Source organism: Eretmochelys imbricata, chromosome 14 (assembly GCF_965152235.1).
Source record: "Eretmochelys imbricata isolate rEreImb1 chromosome 14, rEreImb1.hap1, whole genome shotgun sequence".
Lineage (NCBI taxonomy): Eukaryota > Metazoa > Chordata > Testudines > Cheloniidae > Eretmochelys > Eretmochelys imbricata.
Window position 1 is genome coordinate 38,188,662 of NC_135585.1, and position 27,145 is coordinate 38,215,806.

The window sequence follows — 27,145 nt, forward strand, 5'->3', positions numbered from 1 at the left end:
TTCTAGCCTTGATGTAAGTGGAAAAGTGCCGTCACATGCACTTATCTGGTCTTCCATATGCTATCCCATGTAGATCTAATTCATTTCCAAGCTGAGAAAGGATCTCAGAAGTTGTTACTATTAGAATACCATCTTTGTGCATGGTTTTGTACACTACATATATGACGGACAAAAACAGATCATGTGATTAGATAGAGAGACAGACAGATAGGATCATTTATTCTCCTAACACACAACCTCATTTAGTTATAATGACTGATTTCTCTTTAATTGTGAATTATGTTAGCTAGCTAGCTAGATAACAAATCACGGATGAAAATTATTGTGCCTCTTCCTGTTAATGATCGTCTTTGTCCACTTCATGATTCTCTTATAAGTACTCGTTATTAAACATTATTTAGCAAAGATTGTTTATGACTCTGTCTTACTCCATTGCTCATTTACAAAGAGCTCATCAAAATTACTCGGTGTTTAGACTTCCAGATGTTTTGACTGGATACATTTTAAACATGTGTGTTTTGTTTCTCTGAATAAATGAACATATCACACATGGGTTCCTGAAAAACCAGGGGTCTAATTCTCAGCTGGTTTAAATTGTCATCGCTCTGTTGAAGTCAATAGATCTCTGAGAATTTACACCAGCTGAGGCTCTGGTCCAAACACATGAGTGGCCCCATTGAAGGTTTAAAGAAAAACTTATACTTAAGTCCCTGTTGGTTATGGGATAGGGCTATGGATAGGGCTGAAGGATAACCCCAGACGGGTGTCAGACCCTGACACTGTGCAAGGTACTCTCCTTTCCCAGTCAAATAAAGCCCTGCAATTGGTGCACTGGAATTATTCTCCCTTTCTGGGTTCTGGATGATTAACATGAAATAACAGTTTATCCCAAAGCCAGAATCTCTGGGTCTTCTTCTCCAGACTCACCAGTACAGTGTGCTGCTTCCTCACCAACCTCTCCCTCCTGGACGTCCTGCTCACCAGCATGGTCATCCCCATGGTGAGCAATCAGGAGACGAGTTCCTTCCCTAGCTACCATGCCCAGGCCTACTTCCACTGCCTGATGGACAGCATGGAGTTCTTCTTCTTTGATATCATGTCCTCAGACTTCGAAATGGCATCTCATACCTGCTGCAATACCTCACTATCGTGAGCAATCGGATCTGCCTCTGCCTGATGGCTGCCTCATGGCGAGGGGTAACATTTGCAAAAGCACTTCTGTGACAAGTGCAACATGCCTTAGTCACTCAGGCCAGATTTTTAAAGGTATTTAGGTGCGCTGTGAGATCTTCAAAAACATCTTATCACTTAACACCCATTGATTTCTATAGGTATTAAGCATCTAGGTTCTTTAGGTAATCCTCCATAGGCACCTAAATATCTTTAAAAATATGGCCGTATTATATGTAGAAGTGCCAAAGTCACGTTTGAAAATAAGACTTTGGTACCTAAATAAGTGCGTGAGGGATGATAATTTTACCCAGTGGCTGTAAATGAAGGAGAATCTGTGTGCGTGTAAGTGTGTGTGTGTGTTTATATGAGAAGAAGAGGGAGAATGTCTAGCGAGACAAGGTAGAGCCAGGTCTACACTGGAAAAGTTTTGCTGATATAGCAATACAAACAAACTCTCCTACTGTAAATGGACTAGTAGTTTTGCTGGTATTACTTTCACTGGTTCTCTGAGGGTATGTCTACACTATGGAATTAGGTCGAATTTATAGAAGTCGGTTTTTTAGAAATCAGTTTTATATATTCGAGTGTGTGTGTCCCCACAGAAAATGCTCTAAGTGCATTAAGTGCATTAACTCGGCGGAGCGCTTCCACAGTACCGAGGCTAGAGTCGACTTCCGGAGCATTGCACTGTGGGTAGCTATCCCACAGTTCCCGCAGTCTCCGCTGCCCATTGGAATTCTGGGTTGAGATCCCAATGCCTGATGGGGCTAAAACATTGTCGCGGGTGGTTCTGGGTACATATCGTCAGGCCCCCGTTCCCTCCCTCCCTCCGTGAAATCAAGGGCAGACAATCGTTTCGCGCCTTTTTTCCTGATTTACCTGTGCAGACGCCATACCACGGCAAGCATGGAGCCCGCTCAGGTAACCGTCACCCTATGTCTCCTGGGTGCTGGCAGACGCGGTACGGCATTGCTACACAGTAGCAGCAACCCCTTGCCTTGTGGCAGCAGACGGTACAGTACGACTGGTAGCCGTCATTGTCATGTCCGAGGTGCTCCTGGCCACGTCGGCTGGGAGCACCTGGACAGACATGGGCGCAGGGACTAAATTTGGAGTGACTTGACCAGGTCATTCTCTTTAGTCCTGCAGTCAGTCCTATTGAACCGTCTTATGGTGAGCAGGCAGGTGATACGGATTGCTAGCAGTCGTACTGTACCATCTTCTGCCGGGCAGGCAAGAGATGAGGTTGGCTAGCAGTCGTACTGTACCATCTGCTGCCGAGCAGCCATGAGATGTGGATGGCATGCAGTCCTTCTGCACCGTCTGCTGCCAGCCGAAGATGTAAAAGATAGATGGAGTGGATCAAAACAAGAAATAGACCAGATTTGTTTTGTACTCATTTGCCTCCTCCCCTGTCTAGGGGACTCATTCCTCTAGGTCACACTGCAGTCACTCACAGAGAAGGTGCAGCGAGGTAAATCTAGCCATGTATCAATCAGAGGCCAGGCTAACCTCCTTGTTCCAATGAGAACAATAACTTAGGTGCACCATTTCTTATTGGAACCCTCCATGAAGTCCTGCCTGAAATACTCCTTGATGTAAAGACACCCCCTTTGTTGATTTTAGCTCCCTAAAGCCAACCCTGTAAGCCGTGTCGTCAGTCGCCCCTCCCTCCGTCAGAGCAACGGCAGACAATCATTCCGTGCCTTTTTCTGTGCGGACGCCATACCAAGGCAAGCATGGAGGCCGTTCAGCTCACTTTGGCAATTAGGAGCACATTAAACACCACACGCATTATCCAGCAGTATATGCAGCACCAGAACCTGGCAAAGCGATACCGGGCGAGGAGGCGACATCAGCGCGGTCACGTGAGTGATCAGGACATGGACACAGATTTCTCTGAAAGCATGGGCCCTGCCAATGCATGCATCATGGTGCTAATGGGGCAGGTTCATGCCGTGGAACGCCGATTCTGGGCTCAGGAAACAAGCACAGACTGGTGGGACCGCATAGTGTTGCAGGTCTGGGACGATTCCCAGTGGCTGCGAAACTTTCGCATGCATAAGGGCACTTGCTTTCCCCTGCCCTGAGGCGCATGAATACCAAGATGAGAGCAGCCCTCACAGTTGAGAAGCGAGTGGCGATAGCCCTGTGGAAGCTTGCAATGCCAGACAGCTACCGGTCAGTTGGGAATCAGTTTGGAGTGGGCAAATCTACTGTGGGGGCTGCTGTGATGCAAGTAGCCCACGCAATCAAAGATCTGCTGATATCAAGGGTAGTGACCCTGGGAAATGTGCAGGTCATAGTGGATGGCTTTGCTGCAATGGGATTCCCTAACTGTGGTGGGGCCATAGACGGAACCCATATCCCTATCTTGGCACCGGAGCACCAAGCTGCCGAGTACATAAACTGCAAGGGGTACTTTTCAATAGTGCTGCAAGCTCTGGTGGATCACAAGGGACGTTTCACCAACATCAACGTGGGATGGCCGGGAAAGGTACATGACGCTCGCATCTTCAGGAACTCTGGTCTGTTTCAAAAGCTGCAGGAAGGGACTTTATTCCCAGACCAGAAAATAACTGTTGGGGATGTTGAAATGCCTATACTTATCCTTGGGGACCCAGCCTACCCCTTAATGCCATGGCTCATGAAGCCGTACACAGGCAGCCTGGACAGTAGTCAGGAGCTGTTCAACTACAGGCTGAGCAAGTGCAGAATGGTGGTAGAATGTGCATTTGGACGTTTAAAGGCGCACTGGCGCAGTTTACTGACTCGCTTAGACCTCAGCGAAACCAATATTCCCACTGTTATTACTGCTTGCTGTGTGCTCCACAATATCTGTGAGAGTAAGGGGGAGACGTTTATGGTGGGGTGGGAGGTTGAGGCAAATCGCCTGGCTGCTGGTTACGCGCAGCCAGACACCAGGGCGGTTAGAAGAGCACAGGAGGGCGCGGTACGCATCAGAGAAGCTTTGAAAACCAGTTTCATGACTGGCCAGGCTACGGTGTGAAAGTTCTGTTTGTTTCTCCTAGATGAAACCCCCTGCCCCTTGGTTCACTCTACTTCCCTGTAAGCTAACCACCCTCCCCTCCTCCCTTCAATCACCGCTTGCAGAGGCAATAAAGTCATTGTTGCTTCACATTCATGCATTCTTTATTCATTCATCACACAAATAGGGGGATGACTACCAAGGTAGCCCAGGAGGGGTGGTGGAGGAGGGAAGGAAAATGCCACACAGCACTTTAAGCACAGCACTTTAAAAGTTTACAACTTTAAAATTTATTGAATGACAGCCTTCTGTTTTTTGGGAAAACCTCTGTGGTGGAGTGGCTGGTTGGCCGGAGGCCCCCCCACCGCGTTCTCGGGCGTCTGGGTGTGGAGGCTATGGAACTTGGGGAGGAGGGCGGTTGGTTACACAGGGGCTGTAGTGGCAGTCTGTGCTCCAGCTGCCTTTGCTGCAGCTCAACCATACACTGGAGCATACTGGTTTGGTCCTGCAGCAGCCTCAGCATTGAATCCTGCCTCCTCTCATCATGCTGCCGCCACATTTGAGCTTCAGCCCTGACTTCAGCCCGCCACTTACTCTCTTCAGCCCGCCACCTCTCCTCCCAATCATTTTGTGCTTTCCTGCACTCTGACATTATTTGCCTCCACGCATTCGTCTGTGCTCTGTCAGTGTGGGAGGACAGCATGAGCTCGGAAAACATGTCATATCGCGAGTGCGTTTTTTTTTCTTCCTAAGCTTCACTAGCCTCTGGGAAGGAGAAGATCCTGTGATCATTGAAACACATGCAGCTGGTGGAGAAAAAAAAAAGGGACAGGGGTATTTAAAAAGACACATTTTATAAAACATTGGCTACACTCTTTCAGGGTAAACCTTGCTGTTAACATTACATACATAGCACATGTGCTTTCGTTACAAGGTCGCATTTTGCCTCTCCCCACCGCGTGGCTACCCCCTCAACCTTCCCCCCTCCCTGTGGCTAACAGCAGGGAACATTTCTGTTTAGCCACAGGCAAACAGCCCAGCAGGAATGGGCTCCTCTGAGTGTTCCCTGAAGAAAAGCACCCTATTTCAACCAGGTGACCATGAATTATATCTCACTCTCCTGAGCATAACACAGAGAGATAAAGAACGGATGTTGTCTGAATGCCAGCAAACATACACTGCAATGCTTTGTTGTACAATGATTCCCGAGTACATGTTACTGGCCTGGAGTGGTAAAGTGTCCTACCATGAAGGACGCAATAAGGCTGCCCTCCCCAGAAACCTTTTGCAAAGGCTTTGGGAGTACATCTAGGAGAACCACGAATGCCAGGGCAAAGTAATCCTATCACATGCTTGCTTTTAAACCATGTATAGTATTTTAAAAGGTACACTCACCAGAGGTCCCTTCTCCGCCTGCTGGGTCCAGGAGGCAGCCTTGGGTGGGTTCGGGGGGTACTGGCTCCAGGTCCAGGGTGAGAAACAGTTCCTGGCTGTCGGGAAAACTGGTTTCTCTGCTTGCTTGCTGTGAGCTATCTACAACCTCCTCATCATCATCATCTTCTTCGTCCCCAAAACCTGCTTCCGTATTGCCTCCATCTCCATTGAAGGAGTCAAACAACACGGCTGGGGTAGTGGTGGCTGAACCCCCTAAAATGGCATGCAGCTCATCATAGAAGCGGCATGTTTGGGGCTCTGACCCGGAGCGGCCATTCTCCTCTCTGGTTTTCTGGTAGGCTTGCCTCAGCTCCTTCAGTTTCACGTGGCACTGCTTCGGGTCCCTGTTATGGCCTCTGTCCTTCATGCCCTGGGAGATTTTGACAAAGGTTTTGGCATTTCGAAAACTGGAACGGAGTTCTGATAGCACAGATTCCTCTCCCCATACAGCAATCAGATCCCGTACCTCCCGTTCAGTCCATGCTGGAGCTCTTTTGCGATTCTGGGACTCCATCATGGTCACCTCTGCTGATGAACTCTGCATGGTCACCTACAGCTTACCACGCTGGCCAAACAGGAAATGAGATTCAAAAGTTCGCGGTTCTTTTCCTGTCTACCTGGCCAGTGCATCTGAGTTGAGAGTGCTGTCCAGAGTGGTCACAATGGAGCACTCTGGGATAGCTCCCGGAGGCCAATACCGTCGAATTGTGTCCACAGTACCCCAAATTCGAGCCGGCAAGGCCGATTTAAGCACTAATCCACTTGTCAGGGGTGGAGTAAGGAAATCGATTTTAAGAGCCCTTTAAGTCGAAATAAAGGGCTTCATCGTGTGGACGGGTGCAGGTTTACATCGATTTAAGGCTGCTAAATTCGACCTAAAGTCCTAGTGTAGACCAGGGCTGAGAGAAACAAGCCACACCGCAGGAGCATTTGTAAGCTGGTTTAACCATGTTTACAAGAGGGGTTTTACTGGTATAGAAATGTTGCCCAAAAAATCGCACTTCCAAGCTGACATTGCTATGATGGTGAAAGTTTCTAGTGTCGATCTGGCTTATGTGTTTCTTTTTGTGAGATTACATGATAAGTTCAATGTACTGAGACATTGCTTTCAGTGTGTGTTTGCTAGTCAAGTACACTGCTCACATGTGTGGTGTTGTCAGTGTACATTATTGTGAGTGTATACCTGAGTTGAAATCAAAGTGCATGTGAGTTTTCTGTTCGTGTGTGTCCATGAGAATGTACAATATCATGTGTTTATTATGAAAAATATTGCGTAACTTTTGTATGTGTTGTCAGTGCTTCTTCTGGTGTGCAAGTGTGCATTATTGTTGTGTTTGTGAATACACAATATTGTGTGTTTATTAGTGAAAAATATTGTGTGACTACATGAGTGTTATGACTGTGGATTATTGTGCGTGTGTTTCTACGGGTACATGATTGCGTATTTATGGGAAAATATGATTTTGTGCGTGTGTGTTTGGAAGTGAACATTAATAAGGACTTACCGCTGAGCCTGGGATAAAGATCAAAAGCTGCTGTCTTCCTGCAGCTCCTAAGATAGTGAGATTTGAGTCCGTTCAAAGGTGATGCCTCAAAATGCATAATTTCCTCCCATGCCAAGTGCAGCTCATTTCAGGAGTCCTTCAACTTTTGTATTTGCTGTCTTGTTAATTTTAAAACAAAATTTGCAAGAATTATTTTGAGCCACATTTTCAAATGTCACTTTTATTCTGCATCCTGAAAGGACTCCAGAATGGTGCAAAAAATTCCATATTTGGGCTTTTATTTTCAAGGGAATCTAAAGAAGTTAGTGCAGTAGATAGGAGTTCGGAACTTGTTCCAGGCCCAGGTCCTCCAAGGTATTATGCACCCAGCTCTCATGGGACTTGGTTTTTGGTTTTGCCACTGACATAGTTGGTGGCTCTGGGCAATAGCCAATACTTGGTGCTTCACAGCAGGTGAAAAATCAACTCATCCAGTGCTGAACATGAAATGTAACTTATTTTTTATGCCCAGAGGCAAGCTCAGAAGAACTCAGTTCCCATTCAGGCATCAAATTAAATGGTGCCCATGGATGAATTTAATCTGAGAACGACATCAGCCTCATGATAGCTTCGAATGGACGGAACTGTTATAATTCAACTCTATAGATGATGTGAAAGTAGAATGAAATATATTGAAATTATAATTCATTAAAGAAATGCTGCTTGAAGGGTTTGTTGAAATATAGTTGTCAGGAAGAGAAACATTAAAGAGTGTGAGACAATGGGTCCTCAAACTAATTAACTCAGAGCTCCTACTGAGGTAGGAGATTGATAAACGTTAGTATGCAAATAAGATATGTACGTATATTTGTCAGTTTCTGCTTCCTTTTGTCTCTTATGTTAAATTGGCTTTGGCTTATCTGTTTAAATAAGTTAGCTTGAGCTTTTGCAAGAGGCACACATATCTGGATGCATTGGCAAAGCGCTTTGCTAATAAACAGAGTGGTCTGACAAACCTTCTGAATCTTGAATCTGAGTTTGACAATGATCAGGAAAAAAAGTTCCATTATTCACTGCTCTGTCTATCTAAAGTGTCTGTATGGCTGCCATGACTGCATTCCATCATGATGTTTTCCAATGTATAAATTGCAGGTTTCACCAAACAAAATTTTCACAGAAAGTCTTCACTTTCCTTGAACATTTTCTGTTTTTCTTTTAAAGAAATGAAAACTGGAAAAACAAATAGCTTTGCCTGAAAATTGTATTTTTAATTTAATTTAATTTAGTTTAATTTAATGTTTTTTGACAGTTTTCAGACAAAAAAGTTCAGTTTTGAGAAATGTTGGGGATTTTCTTTAACAAAAAAACCATAAAAGTTTCGTGAGGAAACAAAGCTTCCAACCACCTCTGTTTTAATCATTAACTTTTTAATATATTTATCCTCACCCCAACCCTACAAGGCAGGGCAGTACTATTATATCAATGTTATAGATGAGAACTGTTGTCCGGACAGAATGAGGTGCCCAAGATCACACAGGAAACTCATGGCAAAGCAGGTAGCTGAGCTGGGTCTCTCAGGTTCCAGGTTAGCGTCCAAACCACCTGGACCTCAATTCCTGCTGTCACGCTGTCTGGAATGGCTCACAACCATGAGTGCCAATCTCAGGTCAGATGGTCAGAACACAGGGCAGACACCCCAAATTGGTGGTATATTCGATAATTGGATTTCACCAAGCCAGTAATAAATGTGAACTCCTGGATGACTATATTAGTATTACCATGGAGTCACAGACAGTCCCCTAGGATCTCCAGCCAATCTTACCAACCAGATAAACTGGACTTTGTGATAAAAGGTTATTAAAACAAAGAATCACATTCTATTGGGTTACTCCCAACCCCAAAGGGTCAGTCACTTATCCCAGGTCAATGGATACTCTTGATCTCACAGCAAAGGCAATGCTGGCAGCAAATTTCTCTAGTAAACTAACTAAAGTTTTGTTAGCTAAGAAAAGAAATGAAAGTTATTGAGAGTTTAAAGCAGGTAAAATACATGAACAGGTTTGGACAGTCCAAGTTTGTCAGTCCAAAGTGACAGCAGAGATGTGGTATCTGCTAGTTTTCCATAAGTCTCTCAGGGTTACCCAAGATAACTTTGGGGATCTCTGTCTTGCATCTTTTCAGGTTTCAGAGTAGCAGCCGTGTTAGTCTGTATTCGCAAAAAGAAGAGGAGTACTGGTGGCACCTTAGAGACTAATCAATTTATTTGAGCATAAACTTTCGTGAGCTACAGCTCACTTCATCGGATGCATTTAGTGGAAAACACAGTGAGGACATATATATATACACATAGAGAACATGAGAAAAAAACCAAACCAAAAAACCAAACCTGTAAGGAAAGTGATCAATTAAGATGAGCTATTACCAGCAGGAGAGCGGGGTGGGGGGAGGGAGGGGGGAAACTTTTTGTAGAGATAATCAAGGTGAGCCATTTCCAGCAGTTAACAAGAAGGGGGAAAACTTTTTGTAGTGATAATCAAGGTGGGCCATCTCAAGCAGTTAACAGGAACAACTGAGGAACAGCGGGGGGGGGGGGGGGGGAGGGGGTTTGAGGGAAGAAATAAACAAACATGGGGAAATAGTTTTACTTTGTGTAATGACCCATCCATTCTAAGTCTCTATTCAAGCCTAAGTTAATTGTATCCAGTTTGCAAATTAATTCCAATTCGGCAGTCTCTCGTTGGAGTCTGTTTTTGAAGTTTTTTTGTTGTAATATAGTGACTTTCATGCATGTAATCGCATGACCAGAGAGATTGAAGTGTTCTCCAACTGGTTTATGAATGTTATAATTCTTGACACCTGATTTGTGTCCATTTATTCTTTTACGTAGAGACTGTCCAGTTTGACCAATGTATGTGGCAGAGGGGCATTGCTGGCACATTGCTTGCATCTGGAATGTTCCCTGAAAGTGTCCAAACAGCTCAGAAAGACAGAACCATTCCCTGGATCCATTCTCACAGCTGTCTTCCCCAGAAAGCACTCTGGCAAGTGTTTCCATCACAGCATGGGTTTTTCCTCTGATGACTAAACGCAAACTGGGTCTGTGGATTTCTCTTTGTCCAACACAATGACCCTTGCTTTGAATGTAGCATGTTCTTCATTCACATTTCCAAGGCTCCAATCGCATTTGATGGGCAAATGTAATTACCGGGATACATGCGATGTAAATTGCAATGTAACAGCATACAACAATCCTTCCTTAGTTTTCATGAAGTTCACACATCAAATAAATTCACACTTTTGATCTAGGGTTAATTAAGTAGAGGGATATACATAATTTAAAGGGATAGCATACAACGGGTTACAGATAAGTGAAGGCAATATCATTCCCATTTCCTCTGAACTAAATTAACACTTGAGTGAATTAGTACACTTAACATTTCTTTGATAGTCACACATTAGTGATGGTAATATAGTATGTAGTCCTGTTTATTTGCCTGAGATAGAATTTTGGGTTTTGTTTGCCCACTTGAATTTTGAGGTTTTTAAAATAGAATTGTTTGTGTCTTATACCCTTATCAACATATGTGAACAAGGGGGGGGATGGGACACCTTTGTGTGTTGCTTCTGCCTACAGATGGGGTTTTTTCAATACAAAGAGAAAAGATAAGTAATAGGGTTCCAGTGTTGCTGGATATGGTGGGAGTTTGATATACAGTGTATAATTGACGGCTGCCTGACTCCTCTCCCAAGACAAGGTCAAGTAACCAGTTGGGAGGGGCCAGGGAGATGGGGGGAAGCTGTAAGGAACACTAAAAACCAATGAAAAAGGTAACCTTGACCGGTGCATAACTTCACTCCCTACCCCTCCCATGGGGTACAAAAAGGATGGTACCGAAGCCCCCACACTCAAGACCCTCCAAAACGGAATACGACCATAAATTGCAAGGGTGGTACCAGGGTTCAGGGTACCGGGGCATACACTACAGGTATAATTAAGCCCACTACAAAGGAGGAGGGAGAGGAAGCTCTGTTGGTGTAAAGAGCTGTGGTTATGCATTGCCGGCAGTTTGGACACTGGCTACCTGCTTTCTGTCTGCATAACAAGAACCAAGGGAGGGTAGGGGAAGCCCTAACAACACACAAATGAATTGGCCTATTGCTCTGACCTGAGCTGGCCTGTCAGTGTCACAATTGCTATGTGACCAGAGGGAGTGACATTACTCAGGTATGTCACCACAGGGATTAATAAACCCATGGCTGGCCTGGATCCGCTGACTCGAGCTCATGGGGCTTGGGCTCCGGGGCTGAAAAATTGCTGTGTAGACATTCGGACCCAGGCTGGAGCCCGAGCTCTAGGATCCTACACAGCAATTCTAAGCCCCACAGTCCAAGCTCTGCAACCCCGAGTCAGATGACCCAGGCTCGCCGAAGCCATGCCACAGGGCTTTTATCCCCGTGTAGACATACCCGAAGGCCCTGGGACTCATGACACCCGAGTTATATTCCTCAGAGCTGCTGTGTGACCTCTGGCCAGTCACTTCCCCTCTCTGTACACTCTGAAAAATGAGGATGATGATACTGACCCGGCGTGATAAATCACTTTGAGATCTACAGCTAAGTTGTATTGTTATCTCGATCTACAGGGTAACCAGGCACAGAGCAGGGAAGAATACCTGAAGAATGCAGCTGAGTGGGAAATGGGTTTCCCATCCTGCAAGACTTTTCAAGATTTTGAGAGAGACAAAGAAGGTGAGGTATCATTTTTTATTGGACCAACTTCTGTTGGTGGATGGGACAAGCTTTTGTGCTTCACAGAGCTCTTCCTCTGGTCTGGAGAAGAGAACCATAGTGTCCAAGATCAGTACAAGGTGGGACAGATTGTTATGCATAAGGGGATCACACATATCGTAGGAGACCACTTAACATGAAGTGGGCGATTAACACTCTGCAGAATAGGCAGCAGGGCCCATTGACTCCAAAGGAGCTACAGCCAATTTACACCTGCTAGGCGACCAATGTGAAATAAATATTTTTTAAAAGTCATGCAGCGTTGCATCGGCAGCCCATTGAGCTTTTTAGTTTAGTGCTGTCTGTAGTAAGAGAAAAATTAATGTAATGGCTGAGAAAGAAAGAAAGAAAGAAAGAAAGAAAGAAAGAAAGAAAGAAAGAAAGAAAGAAAGAAAGAAAGAAAGAAAGAAAGAAAGATTGATTCTGGGCCATTCATCCCAACAGAAGTTGAAGATGATATACTTGAAAACTGTGCAACACTGAATTCCTCCAAAGTTCTATCCCTAGAGGGACTGAACCATTCTTCGCCACCAATAAAAGTTACATTTGTAATTAAACCCATGGGACAAAGAGCTAAGAAAGTGCAGACGGGTTCAGAACTTTTGAATCCGCTTCGGATCACATTGGCAGGCAAAAAATATGGATTTATAACTGTGTAATGGGCTAGATCCCCAGCTGATGTAAATTGACATCGCTCGACGGAAATCCAAGGCCCAGATTCCCAGTTGGCGTAAATGGGTCAAACTACCATGAACTCAATGGAAGTGTAACAATTTACACAAGCCCATGACCTGGACCTTAGTTTTTAGTCTTCACCTCTGGGTACCTCTTGGTGACTGACTTCAGTCAGACAAGGCAGTCTGAGCTGTGGGCTCCTCTAGCAGAGGCATCCCAAGACCTGCTCATACAATGCAGGAGGAAAAAAAAGTTTCTGCTCCCCCAGAAGTGATTATGTGATGTTAATAAAGGAACAGGCTATTCCAGGCCAGCTGAGATTCTGGTGCGACAAGGCTCTTCGCTATTGTGGATCATGTGTCTGTGTTAGAAATCGCTGTTTTAGTCCCTTCCAACCCTGAGATTCTATGATTCATTCATTCTATGATTCATTCTACAAACACCTTGGGACATGCTTTGGGCCTCTGCCCTGCCTTGTTTTTAGCCAAGGGTCCTTCCAGGGATGTTGCCATCAAGTGAGATAAAGGGCGGGTACTGTTCTCCCTCTGTGGGGTTAGAGTTGGGCAGGTTGTCAGGGTGGTTTGCTCCAGAGGTGAGATCAGAGCTGGGCGTAAAGTCTTGGAGACTGGATTCAACTATTTAGCCCCAGAGTAGGGACATCCTGGGCTGTGACAATATCTGAACCCTGCACAAGACAGGATCAGCTCTAGAGCTGGGAGGAGTTTTCAGTCTCTGATCCCATTTAGTCCTTCGTCTCCCAGCCAAGCCTGTCCAAGGAGGGGAGCAGGGAGCGCCCCTCTGTGGAGTGGATCCCTGTCTACTAGGAACTGCAGAGAGACTCAGGAAATCCAGCGAAGGGACATGGAAACTGCTGCTGGATAATACAGTGATGGGGCATGAGAGAGAGATGACCAAAGAATCTTGGCACTGGAGGATCAAAAGCATCGCACGTTGGGAAAAAATCCACAAAGACCAACAGACTACATTTTTGCTTTCAATTCTACATGTGAAGGTATTAATATACAGACAAATTTAATAATAGAGATATAAATTGTAATTGGAACTTTTAAAGACTTTTATTATCAAACAGCTAGAACCTGTCAGATTTCTTTTCAGCAGAATGTAAGAACCGAAATATAAGTTACAATTTGAACTCTTTAAGGAATTAACTTTCAGTCTAGTCAGACATCTAGATCCAGTCAGAGAAAAAGAAGGTGGACAATGACTTTGCATCAGAAATCAGAAACGTTTGCAGGGTTTAGCAACCAACAACTAATTTCTTTTCAGCTAAAAACTACTACAAACTGGAAATTGCACATTGCAAACCAAAGAATATTGGGATTTGCAGATTTCAAAAAAACAAAACCAAATATCTGAGTATAGGGGATACTTTCCCTGAACATTTTTGTTTAGTTCAAAAACTCGTTTTCCTACAAAAAACTCATTTTCCTACTACTACAAAAAAAATCTAAATTTCCAAACATCTCTAATTTGGAATGGAACTTTAAACAAGGGAGGGGAACTCTAATACTGTTCAATAATACCATCATTTGAAAACCATTTTTTCTTTTGAAACTGGGTTTGTTTCTGTGTCAAAGGGATAATTACTGGAAGGTCAAAATTGAATAAGCAGCAGAGCTGATAGCCACAGTTGATATGTTATGCACACTAGCACCTTTAGACTCAGAGTTGAACCACCAGTTAAAGCCAGTCTATCTCAATGTTGCCAAAGGACATACAGGAGGTAAATGGGACTAGAACCCATATTTCCAGGATTTCCTTGGAAGTTAACAAGATAGACAGAGGACCAGGATTACAAAGGGTTTAAGAACCTAAAGAAGGAGAAAGGCGCCTTTGGGGATTTACAATAGCATCTGAGCAGGTTAGGTGCTATCTTTTAATCCTGGCCCACAGATAACACAGAAGCTTGGCTGGAATCAGGGAACCCCAGTGGCGACTGTACGCCCTGTGTTATGCTGGGGTCAGACTAGAGGGTCTAAATGGCCCTTTTGGTGTTCTCACCTTTGTTTCTGTGCCCTTGCCTCTGAATCTCTGCTTCTGAGCTGTGCAGGACTCCAGGGCGTGAGTCCTGCTAGCCCTCAGGAAATAGATATGGATAAATCACCTTCCCACAGCATCAGTCCTTTAATGTCAGTGCAGCTCAACGCCAGCTACTCACAGCTCGTCTGCAGAGAGCAATCGGTTTGAGTCTAGTTCAATCGCAGAATGAGGCTGAAAGGACTCTCAGATACCTGTGCCCTTAGCTTCTAGATTCTGCTATATAGATAGATAGTGACCAAAAAATCCTAGTGCTGGATGACTGAATGTGTCTTCCGTTGGGAAAAAATCCACAAAGACTAGCATAGGAAGTTTGCTATGTCAATTAAATGTGTTAGGGGATCAACATACAGGGAAGAATTAAGATGATAAATATGAATTACAATACGAACTGGTTAAGACCTTTCCCATCAGTTTAATCAAGTACCTACTGCTGACTGGAATTTTTCTCCCATCAGGAAAATTTTTACTTTTCACTGAACACCCTAAATCCATTTCTCCCCCTCCCTCCCCCCCCCCCCCCAGTTTTTGGCAACTGAAAACTTTCTGCTGAAAACTGATTTTTTTTATTCCAAAACCAATATAGTTTGTTTTTTTAAGTTTTCATTTTTTTTTACAAAACAATCCCAAAATGTTTGAGAAAAGCAGACAGATTCTGAGATGTGTTGTTATTTAGCTTAAAAACCAATCTCCATTAAAAAGAACACAGCTGAAAATTTCCAACCAGCCTCTATGCACAGAGTTTGGGGTGGAAAAATGACAGATGAGCTGCTATTTACGATGCTGGGTGAGTCAACATCATATTGCCCTGCAAAGTGAGAATCAGGCTGTGTTAGAATTTTAGTTGATCAGTTTCATACCCAAGTTGTGAGAATTGTTGGGTTTGGAGTGTGCTTTGTTCCATCCTTCATATTGCATTTTATCAAGCCACACCTTGGGCCAAATCCTCAGATAAGATAAAGTGACGAAGCTCCATTGACTTTAAAGGAGCTGACCTAATTTACACTAGTGTGGTAACATGACTCATTGATTGTGAGAGGCGAGGAGCACTAACAACACCTACTCATTGTAAGTGATGAGTTCTGTGCACCTTTGACATTCATAGAATGAGATATTAGGGAAAGGGGAATCAGGGCCATTTCCTCTGTCGCTCTAATCCTGACCATTTTCTTTCTCATTCCCTCCACAGACATCGCGCAGTGTACTGCGGAAGAAAATGTCCAACCAAACTGCTGTGACCGAGTTCCTTCTCCTGGGATTCTCTGACATTCGGGAGCTGCAGATTTTACACTTTGTGGTGTTTCTACTGCTTTACCTGATATCCCTGCTGGGGAACCTTCTCATCATCACAGCCATAGCCCTTGACCGCCACCTTCACACTCCCATGTACTTCTTCCTGATGAATCTGTCCATCCTAGACCTCGGCTCCATCTCTGTCATCATCCCCAAATCCATGGCCAGTTCCCTCACGAACACCAGATTGATTTCTTATTCTGGATGTGTTGCCCAAGTCTTTCTCGTCATCTTCTTCGCTTCAGCAGATTTTGCCTTACTGACCATCATGGCGTACGACCGATACGTCGCCATCTGCCAACCACTGCACTATGAGACAGTGATGAACAGGACAGCATGTGTCCAAATGGCAGCCAGTGGCTGGATCATTGGAATTCTCTACTCTGCACTGCACACTGGGATCACGTTTGAAATCTCCTTCTGTGAAGGCAACGTGGTGGATCAGTTCTTCTGTGAAATCCCCCAGCTCCTCAATCTCGCCTGCTCTGACTTGTACCTCATTGAAGTTGGGTTTCTCATCTTTAGTTCATTCTTAGGCTTAAGCTGCTTTCTTTTCATAATTGTGTCATATGTTCAGATCTTCAAAGCAGTGCTGAGAATCCCCTCTAAGCAGGGTGGGCATAAAGCCTTCTCCACCTGCCTCCCTCACCTCACCATGGTGTCCTTGTTCTTTAGTACTGCTGCCTTTGCCTACCTGAAACCCACCTCCAGCTCAACCTCAGGTCTGAATCTCATAGTGGCTGTTCTCTATTCTGTGCTGCCACCAATGATGAATCCGATCATCTACAGCATGAGAAACAAAGAGATCAAAGGTGCACTGAGTAAACAGATAGGTTGGAGGTTATTCACGAAGAACAAAATGTCCATATGTCTCCTTCGGTAGCAATTTCATTCTGTATTTCTTTATAAATAAAATCTGATGACATTATTGCCTCCATGAGAAAATACTGTGCACTCTGTTTATGCGGAATTGGGTATTTGCACTAGTAAAGATACAGACAAACATGACTCAGGAAAAAAAGGAGTTTCTATAGGTTTACACCAATGTAAATAAGATTGGAATATATCATATACTGCTACCGATCACAATACTACCTGAGACCCTTGCCTATAAAATCAGTAGCCATAGCAGAGTCCCTGGTGAGATCTTTGGCTCTTCTTATATTTTGGGATAAAAACTCAGATGGAGATATCAATGCATTTGTTCTTTGTGTTTTTTGTTTGTTTGTTTGTCAGATTTTTAGCTTATTTTTGCTTAACTGGTTGATTGGTGGTTTGGTTTGTTTGTTTGTTTTAGGAGGTTTTGGCGGTGGAAAGGCCTGAGAAGATGGTGAGTGTTTGGTGAGATGGGATTTTCAATGTTTGTCCCTTCTTGGGAGTATCCATATGTCATCTCTTTGATGGGGTTTTCTGAGCGAACTGAAGGTTTGCTCCCCACAATGACAAAAGAGTGCAAAAGAGGATTATGCATGGCTTAGTTCCTACTGACATGATTATGTGTAGATTGTTGGGATATTATTGTATTATTAATGATATGTGTCATAAATATAAAGGGAAGGGTAACCACCTTTTTCTCCACAGTGCTGTAAAATCCCTCCTGGCCAGAGGCAAAACCCTTTCACCTGTAAAGGGTTAAGAAGCTAAGATAACCTCGCTGGCACCTGACCAAAATGACCAATGAGGAGACAAGATACTTTCAAAGCTGGAGGGGGGGGGACAAAGGGCATGTCTGTCTGTGTGATGCTTTTGCCAGGAAGAGATCAGGAATGCAGCTCAGAACTCCTGTAAAAAGTTAGTAAGTAATCTAGCTAGAAATGCATTAGATTTCTTTTGTTTAATGGCTGGTAAAATAGCTGTGCTGAATGGAATGTATATTCCTGTTTTTGTGTCTTTTTGTAACTTAAGGTTTTGCCTAGAGGGATGCGCTATGTTTTGAATCTGATTACCCTGTAAGGTATTTACCATCCTGATTTTTACAGAGGTCATTCTTTTACCTTTTCTTTCATTAAAATTCTTCTTTTAAGAACCTGATTGCTTTTTCTTTGTTCTGAAGATCCAAGGGTTTGGGTCTGTGTTCACCTGTACAAATTGGTGAGGATTTTGATCAAGCCTTTCCCAGGAAAGGGGGTGTAGGGCTTGGGGGGATATTTTGGGGGAAGACGTCTCCAAGTGGGCTCATTCACTGTTCTTTGTGTAACACGCTTGGTGGTAGCAGCATAGGGTGCAAGGACAAGGCAAAGTTTGTACCATGAGGAAGTTTTTAACCTAAGCTGGTAAGAATAAGCTTAGGGGGTCTTTCATGCAGGTCCCCACATCTGTACCCTAGAGTTCAGAGTGGGGAAGGAACCTTGACAATATGTTAGGTATCTTTTTATGTTTTTAACCTAAATGAGTATAGCATCATAGAATATTAGGGTTGGAAGAGACCTTGGGAGGTCATCTAGTCCAATCCTCTGCTCAAAGCAGGACCAACGCCGACTAAATCACCCCAGTCAAGGTTTTGTCAAGCCAGGCCTTAAAAATCTCCATCTCTAAGGATGGAGATTCCACCACCTCCCTAGGTAACCCTCCTAGTGAAATAGTGTTTCCTAATATCCCACCTAGACCTCCCCCACTGTAACTTGAGACCACTGCTCTTTGTTCTGTCATCTGCCACCACTGCTATCAAATCCCCCCTCTCTCTTCTCTTCTGCAGACTAAATAACCCCAGTTCCCTCAGTCTCTCCTCATAAGTCATGTGCCCCAGCCCACTAATCATTTTCGTTGCTCTCCACTGGACTCTCTCCAATTTGTCCACATCCGTTCTGTTGTGGGGATGTAAAAACAGTGTCATTCTTGCTATGGTGGAAAGACTGTTTTAAAGTAAGTGACATGAACACTGGTGTCTGGGGTCTTCTTGTATTTTTGTCTGGGGTCATTTTGTTCTAGCCCTGGTGTAAGTGGACAAGTGCCATCACGTGCACTGATCTGGTGTTCCATACGCCTTCCCGTGTAGATGTACTCACACCCAAGCTGAGAAAGGATCTCAGAAGTTGGCCTGTTAGTAGTATTAGAATATCATCTTTGTGCATGGTTGTGTACACTTCATATATGACAGACAAAAGCAGAGTATGTGATTAGCTAGAGAGACAGACAGACAGGACCATTCCTTGTCTTAACCCACAACCTCATTTAGTGATAATGATAGATTTCTATTTGATTGTGAATTACGTGAGCTAGCTAGCTAGTGTGACAAAGTTTCTCCTCTACCTTGGTGGGTCTTGCGCTTATTGGTGGATTTGTTCGCCTTGGAGCTTCACGGCAGCCCTCAGTTTGGCCATTTTCGTGAACCCACAGTCCAGGTCAATTCCTCCTGTGTCTGACCAGGAGTTGGGAGGTTTGGGGGGAACTCGGGCTCGCCCTCGACTCCGGATTCCAGCCCAGGGTCCTGTGGAATGCAGCTGTCTAGAGTGCCTCCTGGAACAACTGTGCGACAGCTACAACTCCCTAGGCTACTTCCCCATGGCCTCCTCCCAACACCTTCTTTATCCTCACCATAGGACCTTCCTCCTGGTGTCTGATAATTCTTGTATTCCTCAGTCCTCCCACAGTCCACATTCTCACTCCTAGCACCTCTTGCTCCCAGCTCCTTACACGTGCACCACAAACTGAAGTGAGCTCCTTTTTAAACCCAGGTACCCTGATTAGCCTGCCTTAATTGATTCTAGCAGCTTCTTGATTAGAACACCTGCAGCCAATCAGCCTGTCTGTCTTAATTGTCTCCAGAAGGTTCCTGATTGTTCTGGAACCTTCCCTGTTACCTTACCCAGGGGAAAGGGACCTACTTAACCTGGGGCTAATATATCTGCCTTCTACTACTCTCCTGTAGCCATCTGGCTCAACTCTGTCACACTAGATAATGAATAATCTATGGAAATTATTGTGCAAATTATTGTGCTTCTTTTCCTGTTAATGAATGTCTATGTCCAGATCATGATTTTCTTATAAGTACTCCTTATTACACATTATTTCGCAAATATTTTGTATGACTATATCTTACTGCATCGCTCATTTACAAACAGCTCATCCTCACGCACTTAGTGTTTGAACTTTGAACTGTTTTGACCGGATACATTTTTAACATACTCTGGTTTGCTTGGAAGTATCACAGACAGGTTGGAACAGACCTCAGGAGGCCATCTAGTCCAATCCCCTGCTCAAAGCAGGACCAACACCAACTAAATCATCACAAACAAGGCTGAGTCAAGCCGGGCCTCAGGCCAATGCTCAGCTGATTTAAATTGGCATAGCTCTATTGAAGTCAATAGATCTCTGAGAATTTACACCAGCTGAGGATCTGCTCCAAACACTCATGATTATGAATTTAAAACTCATTTCCTTTGAATATTCTGTACAATGGTCCTGATTCCGCAGCCACTTCAGCACGTTCTTAACTTTAACCATATGAGTGGCCCCATTGAAGGTTTAAAGGTAAACTCATGTTAACCCTGTTGAATATGGGTTAGGGATATGGATAGGGCTTAAGGATAACCCCAAACTGGTGTCAGACCCTGACACTCTTTCCATTTCTCTCCTTTCCCAGTCAAATAAAGCCCTGCAATTGGTGCACTGGAATTACTCTCCCTGTCTGGCTTCTTTCAAAAATTAGGATTCTGGGACCTGACGTGTCAGTGACTTTCGGCACCACACCGATGAATGGAGTAGAGAGAGAGAGAGCAACATTGACAAGGACTTGCACAGAGAAAGGATGCTGTGCCACTGTCCATGTCATCAGTGTTAGGGGTATTCTGATGTGAGGCTCCCACAGTCACTCCAGTTGAAGCTGTTCCAGTCTGGAAAAATAATTAAAGAGTTATTGGAGCAGGGGGTCTGGACACGGGGTCTCCCAGGTGAGTGCTTTGACCACCAGGCTACAGGGTAATTCTCATGTGCTCTCTCTCCCTCTCTGACCCAATGATTCTTTAATGATTTAATCCAAAGTGGAACAGCTTGAACAGGAGAGGTTGAGGGAGCCCCACGTCGGAATATCCCACAGCCCAGTGATTAGGACACTCACCCAAAAGGTGGCAGATCCCCCTTCAAATCCCTTCTCCTCCTCAGGCAGAGGGGGGACTTGAACTGGGGGTTTCCCCATGGCCAGGTAAGTACCCTAACCTCTGGGCTAAAAGTTAAACAAGAGGGCCTTCTCCTTCTCACACAAAACACCGGAGGGGCCTGACCCAAGGAGAGGGTTCCCAGGTATGCATCACAAGCAGGGATAGGCGCCACCCAACAGTTCGACATAGGCAACTATCTCTGTGAGGGGGCGGAGCCTGGCACATCCGTATCTAGTCATCATCTCCCAGTGGTCAGGTAGGCACCTCCCCACCGCATGCTGGCAACTGTGGATCCCAGTTAGGTGTTTACCTCTCCCCATTCATTGAACAGGGAGACTGGGCTCCGAACACAGGCTTTAGGAATCATGGGGATTTTCTAAGTGCCTAAATGTTAGGTGCTGCAATGCTCATCGTTAGAATACCTAAAAGCAAGATTTTTAAAGGTATTTAGGTGCCTGGTGGGATTTTCAAAAGCATTTAGGTACCTAAATCCAATTGAAATCAAAGAGTGTTTTGAAAGTCCTACTAGATGCTTAAATACCTTAAAAAAATCAGGCCCTAATTCCTTCTGTGAATCTAGCCCTGAGTGTCTGATAGTCCCGAAGAGGCTTTAACAATATCATCCCAGAAGACTGAAGACAGATCCAAAAACCGTATTTTTGAGCCCTTCCTAACACTGAAGGGCTTTGTAAACTGCAGCCGTATCCAGACATGGGTTCTACAAATGGCCCTGTCCCTTTAAAATGAGCCAGACACAGACCCCAGGACCAAAGACTCATGAGTTTGAGGTTTTAAAATATAAGGCTGCTCCTATCTCAGCTGAGATAGGGACCACCTCACCCCTAGATCATGCAGAACAATCTGGTCCCAGCAGGGTACACGAGAAAGGCTGATATTCATTGGATAGCTGACAGTCAGTGGTAGCTGGGTAGCTTTGAAAATGAGGCCTCTTTGAAAATGTCAGCTGAGGCCTTTGTCAAGTGGAAAATTATCTATTGTCAGATTTTACAAATGACCCCTCTCTTCATCATTGGCCAAACAGAAACATCCATCCCTGAGCTTTGCAGTGTTCAACATCCAGCCTTGCCTTCATCACTGCCTAGGGGTGCACAGGGACCATTCCCCCGCCAGGCCGCTAGTGACTATGTTGGCATAAGCATCGAAGTTTGTGCCTTGTGATGGCTTCATGGTGGCCTTAAGAAATGGACTGGGGGTCTTTGTGGGGTTTCTAGAAGACGTGCCTCCAACACACAAACGTAGGCATCACTGGAAATAGATTTGCACTCTTGTGCTCCATTACTATAGAGAGGTCCAGAAGTATGCAGAAAGGAATCCTCTGTCCTATATAGCAAGGGTCCCTCCAGGGCAGGGGAGAAGCACACGAGCGGGAAGTGGGGAGTGAGGGAAAATCGCACAGCTGCCACCTGGGCTTCTATATGTACTACTGAAAAATGTCAGACTTCAGAACCTTGGGCTAATCATCTGACCGCTTAGGGTTAGGGTGGTGCAAAGAAAATTAGGATACAAGGGGACAAGACAGAAATCTCTGTATATTAAGTCTGGGATATTCAAAAGGGTTTAAGGACATTAGTTGCCTAACTCCCATTGTGCAGTCAATGGGAGTTGGGCATGTAATTCCCTGAAGCCACTTTGAAAATCCCTGTCACAGCTCATGGCCCGGAGTGAAAGTTCACTGTACAGTTCCAGATTCTGCAGCACCCACAGCCCCTTGTGTCTGCTCTAATTGCACAGGATGCTGGAGACGGTCACTGGTTCCTCCAGAGGGCCAAGCCCATTCCTGGGGTCTCTCCAGGGAAATCAGTGATTTTGCACCCAGGATACAATGACAGGTTTCAGAGTAACAGCCGTGTTAGTCTGTATTCGCAAAAAGAAAAGGAGGACTTGTGGCACCTTAGAGACTAACCAATTTATTTGAGCATGAGCTTTCGTGAGCTACAGCTCACTTCATCGGATGCATACCGTGGAAACTGCAGCAGACATTATATACACACAGAGATCATGAAACAATGGGTCCCTTCTGCTGAGCTGTTTTCTACTCTCTCCCCTGCTAATGCCCCCTGGGGATAATCACAGCTCTGTGCTCCTCACAGGGGTTTCCTAGGGGATGCCCCACTTGGTCTGATTGCTTTGGTTACTCTCAGTAACTGAATCCCTGGGCTGATGTTATGTCCCTGGCACACCACGCTTGGTGCACCACGCTGTGGCAGGGCCTGGGAATAGATTGTGCCCCAATAAGGCAACTTGAGAGAGCAGGACTGTCTCTCGCCTTCGGCCCCTGAACATCTGAGAGGAGCTGAGGTCTCAGTTCACACCCCATTTCCACGTGGATGCTACAAACATTGTCGAGCAGGATGGGACAGGCTGGCTTGGGAGATAAGAGATGAAGTTGCTGCTTTCACCTCTAAGTCACCTGTCCAAACCCAGCCCCACTGAGCAGGAGCCGAGGGCTAAATACGCAAAAGCATTTCGGTGCCGAAGTCCAAAATTTACATCCTCAAAAGCTCTGCGCAGCGGCTGCCTAACCCTGTAAGCACCTACATTTCCCTGGAAAAAGTCCACTGTGGTCGCTATTGCAGAGGGATGCAGATGGTGGTGTATCAGTTGTAGAAACCCAAGGTTTGCTCCAATAGGCTCTTTTGCAAATGATAGGGGTAATGTTTCTGAAGTTCAGGTGAAGCCCAGGCCTTAGAACTTGAGAAGATAGACACAGGGCTAGGATTATAAAGGGATTTAGGCACCTACCTATTCTAATAGGTGCCCAGTGGGATTTACAAGAGCACCTAAGCAGGTTAGGTGCCTCACTCCCATTGAACGTCCATGGGATTTAGCCACCTGGCTTACTTAGGAGCTTTGATTAATTTCCATAGGTGTCTGTCTCCATCGGTAGGTGCCTAAATGCCTTGAGCAGTGCAAGACGGTATATTCCTGAGGTACAAGGCTGGGAGCTGGGGGGATCTGGCTGGTGCCTTTCTTTATGTGATTCACGAGTGGCTCTGGGAGCATTCATGCAATCTAGCTGGGTGTGGGGCTTCACATGCTTCTGGACTGAGTGATAGCACCTGGATGGGTTTGCTGTTAGTTGCTAGCAGAGCACAGTGAGAGACACACCAGGCTAGTGAATTCAGGAGCCACAGCCATCCCACAGTCCCAGGTTGCAGCCCGGGGAACACCATCACACACTCCCTCTCTGCCTAGGCACACAGCATGATGGGAATGCTTTGCCCAAATGATGACTTTTGGCTGGTGTTGGATCACAAGACACTTTGTTATTGGGGCAGGGGTAATAAAGGGTTGTGTATCCTTCTTGTGTGAATCAAAGGCAGCAGAACTGTGCTTGACATGCCCTGACTGAGGAACTCACCCTCAAGTAAACTGCACTTGCTAAGCAGGGGACATGGGTGCCAAAGGCCAGTGGAGTTGTGGGTGGCTGGCTGGCTAGCTGGCTGGCTGGCGGGGCGGGGCGGGGCGGGGCAGAACGGAACGGAACGGAACGGAACGGAACGGAACGGAAGAGGCCAGAGCAAATGCCTGGACAGCGGAGAGAGCAAGGTGCCTTTCTTTCCGTCCACCAGGGTGGGCAGTGAACTCCACAGATGCACCTCTGAACTCTGGGTCTTCGCTGACCAAGGACAACAGCTGTGAGTGGGGTGCGGTGAAGGGAAGGGCACATTACAGGAACTTTTGGTTGCTGGACTTAAGAACCTGAGGCAAAAGGACACTGCCCAACTTATTCTGGGGTGGGTGTTTTGCTCATGGTTTATGTTATGAATCCTGCTTGCAGTGTTTTCCCAAGTGAATGGCAGCTTACTTTCCCCCTGTTTATTAAAAGTTTCTTTTCTACACTCGGGCTCTGTGCTTGTGAGAGGGGAAGTGTTATCTCTAGAGGTGCCCAACAGGAGATGTGTAATTGTCCCAGGTTACTAGTTGGGGGCTCAAGCCGGTGTTGTGTTGCATTGTTGAAAAGGACCCCCTAGATATTGAACCCGGCCCCTGTTGCTGCCGACTCCAACTGGCAGAAGGGTCACACAGGTTTCTTAAAAGTGAAGGGGCAGGTTCTCAGTTGGTCTAAATCATTATAGCTGGGTAGGTGCGACCGCGCAGTGCTGCCGGCTGGGAGAGCAGCCTGAGGCAGAAGCCTCCAGCTCACATGATATTCCAGGCAGGACTGAATCTCCATGAGATGAAACTTAAAGAAGAGAATGACCTGGAGTCTCTGGCTCCCAATCAGTGCTCTAAGAGGAGGAGTGCCATGTCTGTCCAAGTGCCCCGATCGATCTCACCAAGGTCTGCCAGGAGCACCCAGGAGACGTACGCCGGCTATCAGTCCTATTGCACCGTCTGCCGTGAAGGCAAGGAGCTGCTGCTGTGTAGCAATGCAGTACCGCGTCTGCCAGCAGCACCCAGGAGACGTACGGTGAGCTGAGCAGGCTCCAGGCTTGCCGTGGTATGGTGTCTGCACGGGTAACCCAGAGAAAAAGGCGCGAAACGATTCTCTGCCATTGCTTTCACAGAAGGAGGGACGGAGGGAAGGGGGGTCCTGATGACATGTACCCAGAATCACGTGCGACAATGTTTTTGCCCCATCAGGCATTGGGAGCTTAACCCAGAATTCCAATGGGCAGCGGAGACTGCGGGAACTGTGGGATAGCTACTCACAGTGCACCACTCTGTAAGTCGACGCAAGCCACAGTATTGAGGACGCACTCTGCCGACTTAATGCTCTTAGTGGGGATATATGCGATCAACTGAATAAAATCAGTTTCTAAAAATTGACTTCTATAAAATTGACCTTATTTCGTAGTGTAGGCATACCCTAAGAAAGTTAAGCATCTAACTTCCATTGTGCAGACAATGGGCATTGGGCACCTGTTTCCCTGAAACCACTCTGAAAATCCCTGTCATAGCTCGCATCCTGGAGCAAGTGTCCACTGTATTGTTCCAGATTCTGAAGCACCCACACCCCCTTGCTTCTGCTCTAATTACACAGGATGCTGCAGTGTTGGTTACAGGTTCCCCCCCCTCCCCCGAGGGCCAAGCCCATTCCTGGGGCCTCTCCATGGAAATCAGCAATTAGTACCCGGGATACATGGTGCCCACTCTGTTGAGCTGTTTTCTACTCACTAGATATTACCTCACTCATCTTGTCTCTCTGTTCCCGGAAAAGCCATCTTTAGAGAGCAGGACAGTCCCTGGTCTTCGCTTCCAGCACTGGACATATGAAAGGAGAGGAGGTCTCAGTTCACACCGCATGTCCACATGAATGCTATAGCCATCTCGGCGCAGGATGGGACATGCTGGCTTGGGAAATAACAGATGAAGCAGCTGCTTTCATGTCTAGGTCACCTATTCAACCCAGCCCGAGTGAGCAGTGCCCCAGTGTCCTCTCCTTCTGAGCTCTGTGAAAAATTGGTTTTGTGTCTCATTTCCTTGGACACGTCATGAAAGCAGTCACCAAACATCTCATCCATCCAAACTAGAATGTGTTAATCCCCTGTGAGCAGCCTCAGCAGAGACCATGGACCAGCGCGGACCTGAAGAGATCATCTCAAAATGGGAGAGGGTAGATCGGGCTCCCAGTCCCCTTCACTACATGGTCTCTCCATGGAGATTGCGATAGCCATCAAAGGAGCCAATTGTTGCCAGTCAAAGTAAAGGTGGGTTCTGTAGGGATGGGCTTTATTGTGGAACCAGAACCTCAGATCCTAAGCCCCCTCACCTGAGTGTTGGGGAAGTGAGGATCCCAAGAAAGAGTCCAGTGTCTGAGCTGGGCCCATCTCAAATTAATTTGCAATTTCCTGATAGAAATAGTCTTTTTCTGTCAGTCACACAACCCTCAGCTCTGACATAGCAGGGAAGGCCTGGTCCTGATCCCACTGCCGTCACTAGCAATGCTCCCACTGACTTCAGCAGTTCCAGGGGTTGATCATAGAGGTGCACGCCGTGTGTTCATTAGAGCAAATTTCTTCAATGAAATTTCTTCACTTCACAGGTTTTTGTTTCATTTTCTCCCATTCCATGGAGAGGTGGCCACATCAAGCAAAGGACATTTGTATGGATGGAAATGTAGGTGGGGAAGGAAATGAAGTGACCTAGTCCAGGGTTGCACAGTTAGGAACGGAGAGAGCTACAAACAT

General features: G+C 45.6%; 1 protein-coding gene and 1 pseudogene across 2 annotated transcripts in view; one reads left to right on the forward strand and one right to left on the reverse strand.

The window, feature by feature from the left end:
* Window positions 1–27,145, reverse strand: part of LOC144275109 (uncharacterized) — an 807,364-nt pseudogene that overhangs the window by 295,226 nt on the left and 484,993 nt on the right. The window lies entirely within an intron of this gene.
* LOC144275104 (olfactory receptor 14A16-like) lies at window positions 15,818–16,777 on the forward strand. The gene has a single exon (XM_077834242.1). The coding sequence runs from the start codon at window positions 15,818–15,820 to the stop codon at window positions 16,775–16,777; it is 960 nt and encodes a 319-aa protein (XP_077690368.1).

Bases quoted from the DNA above. Each gene is read 5' to 3' on its own strand.
- LOC144275104 (XM_077834242.1), top strand. From the start codon at position 15,818: ATGTCCAACCAAACTGCTGTGACCGAGTTCCTTCTCCTGGGATTCTCT.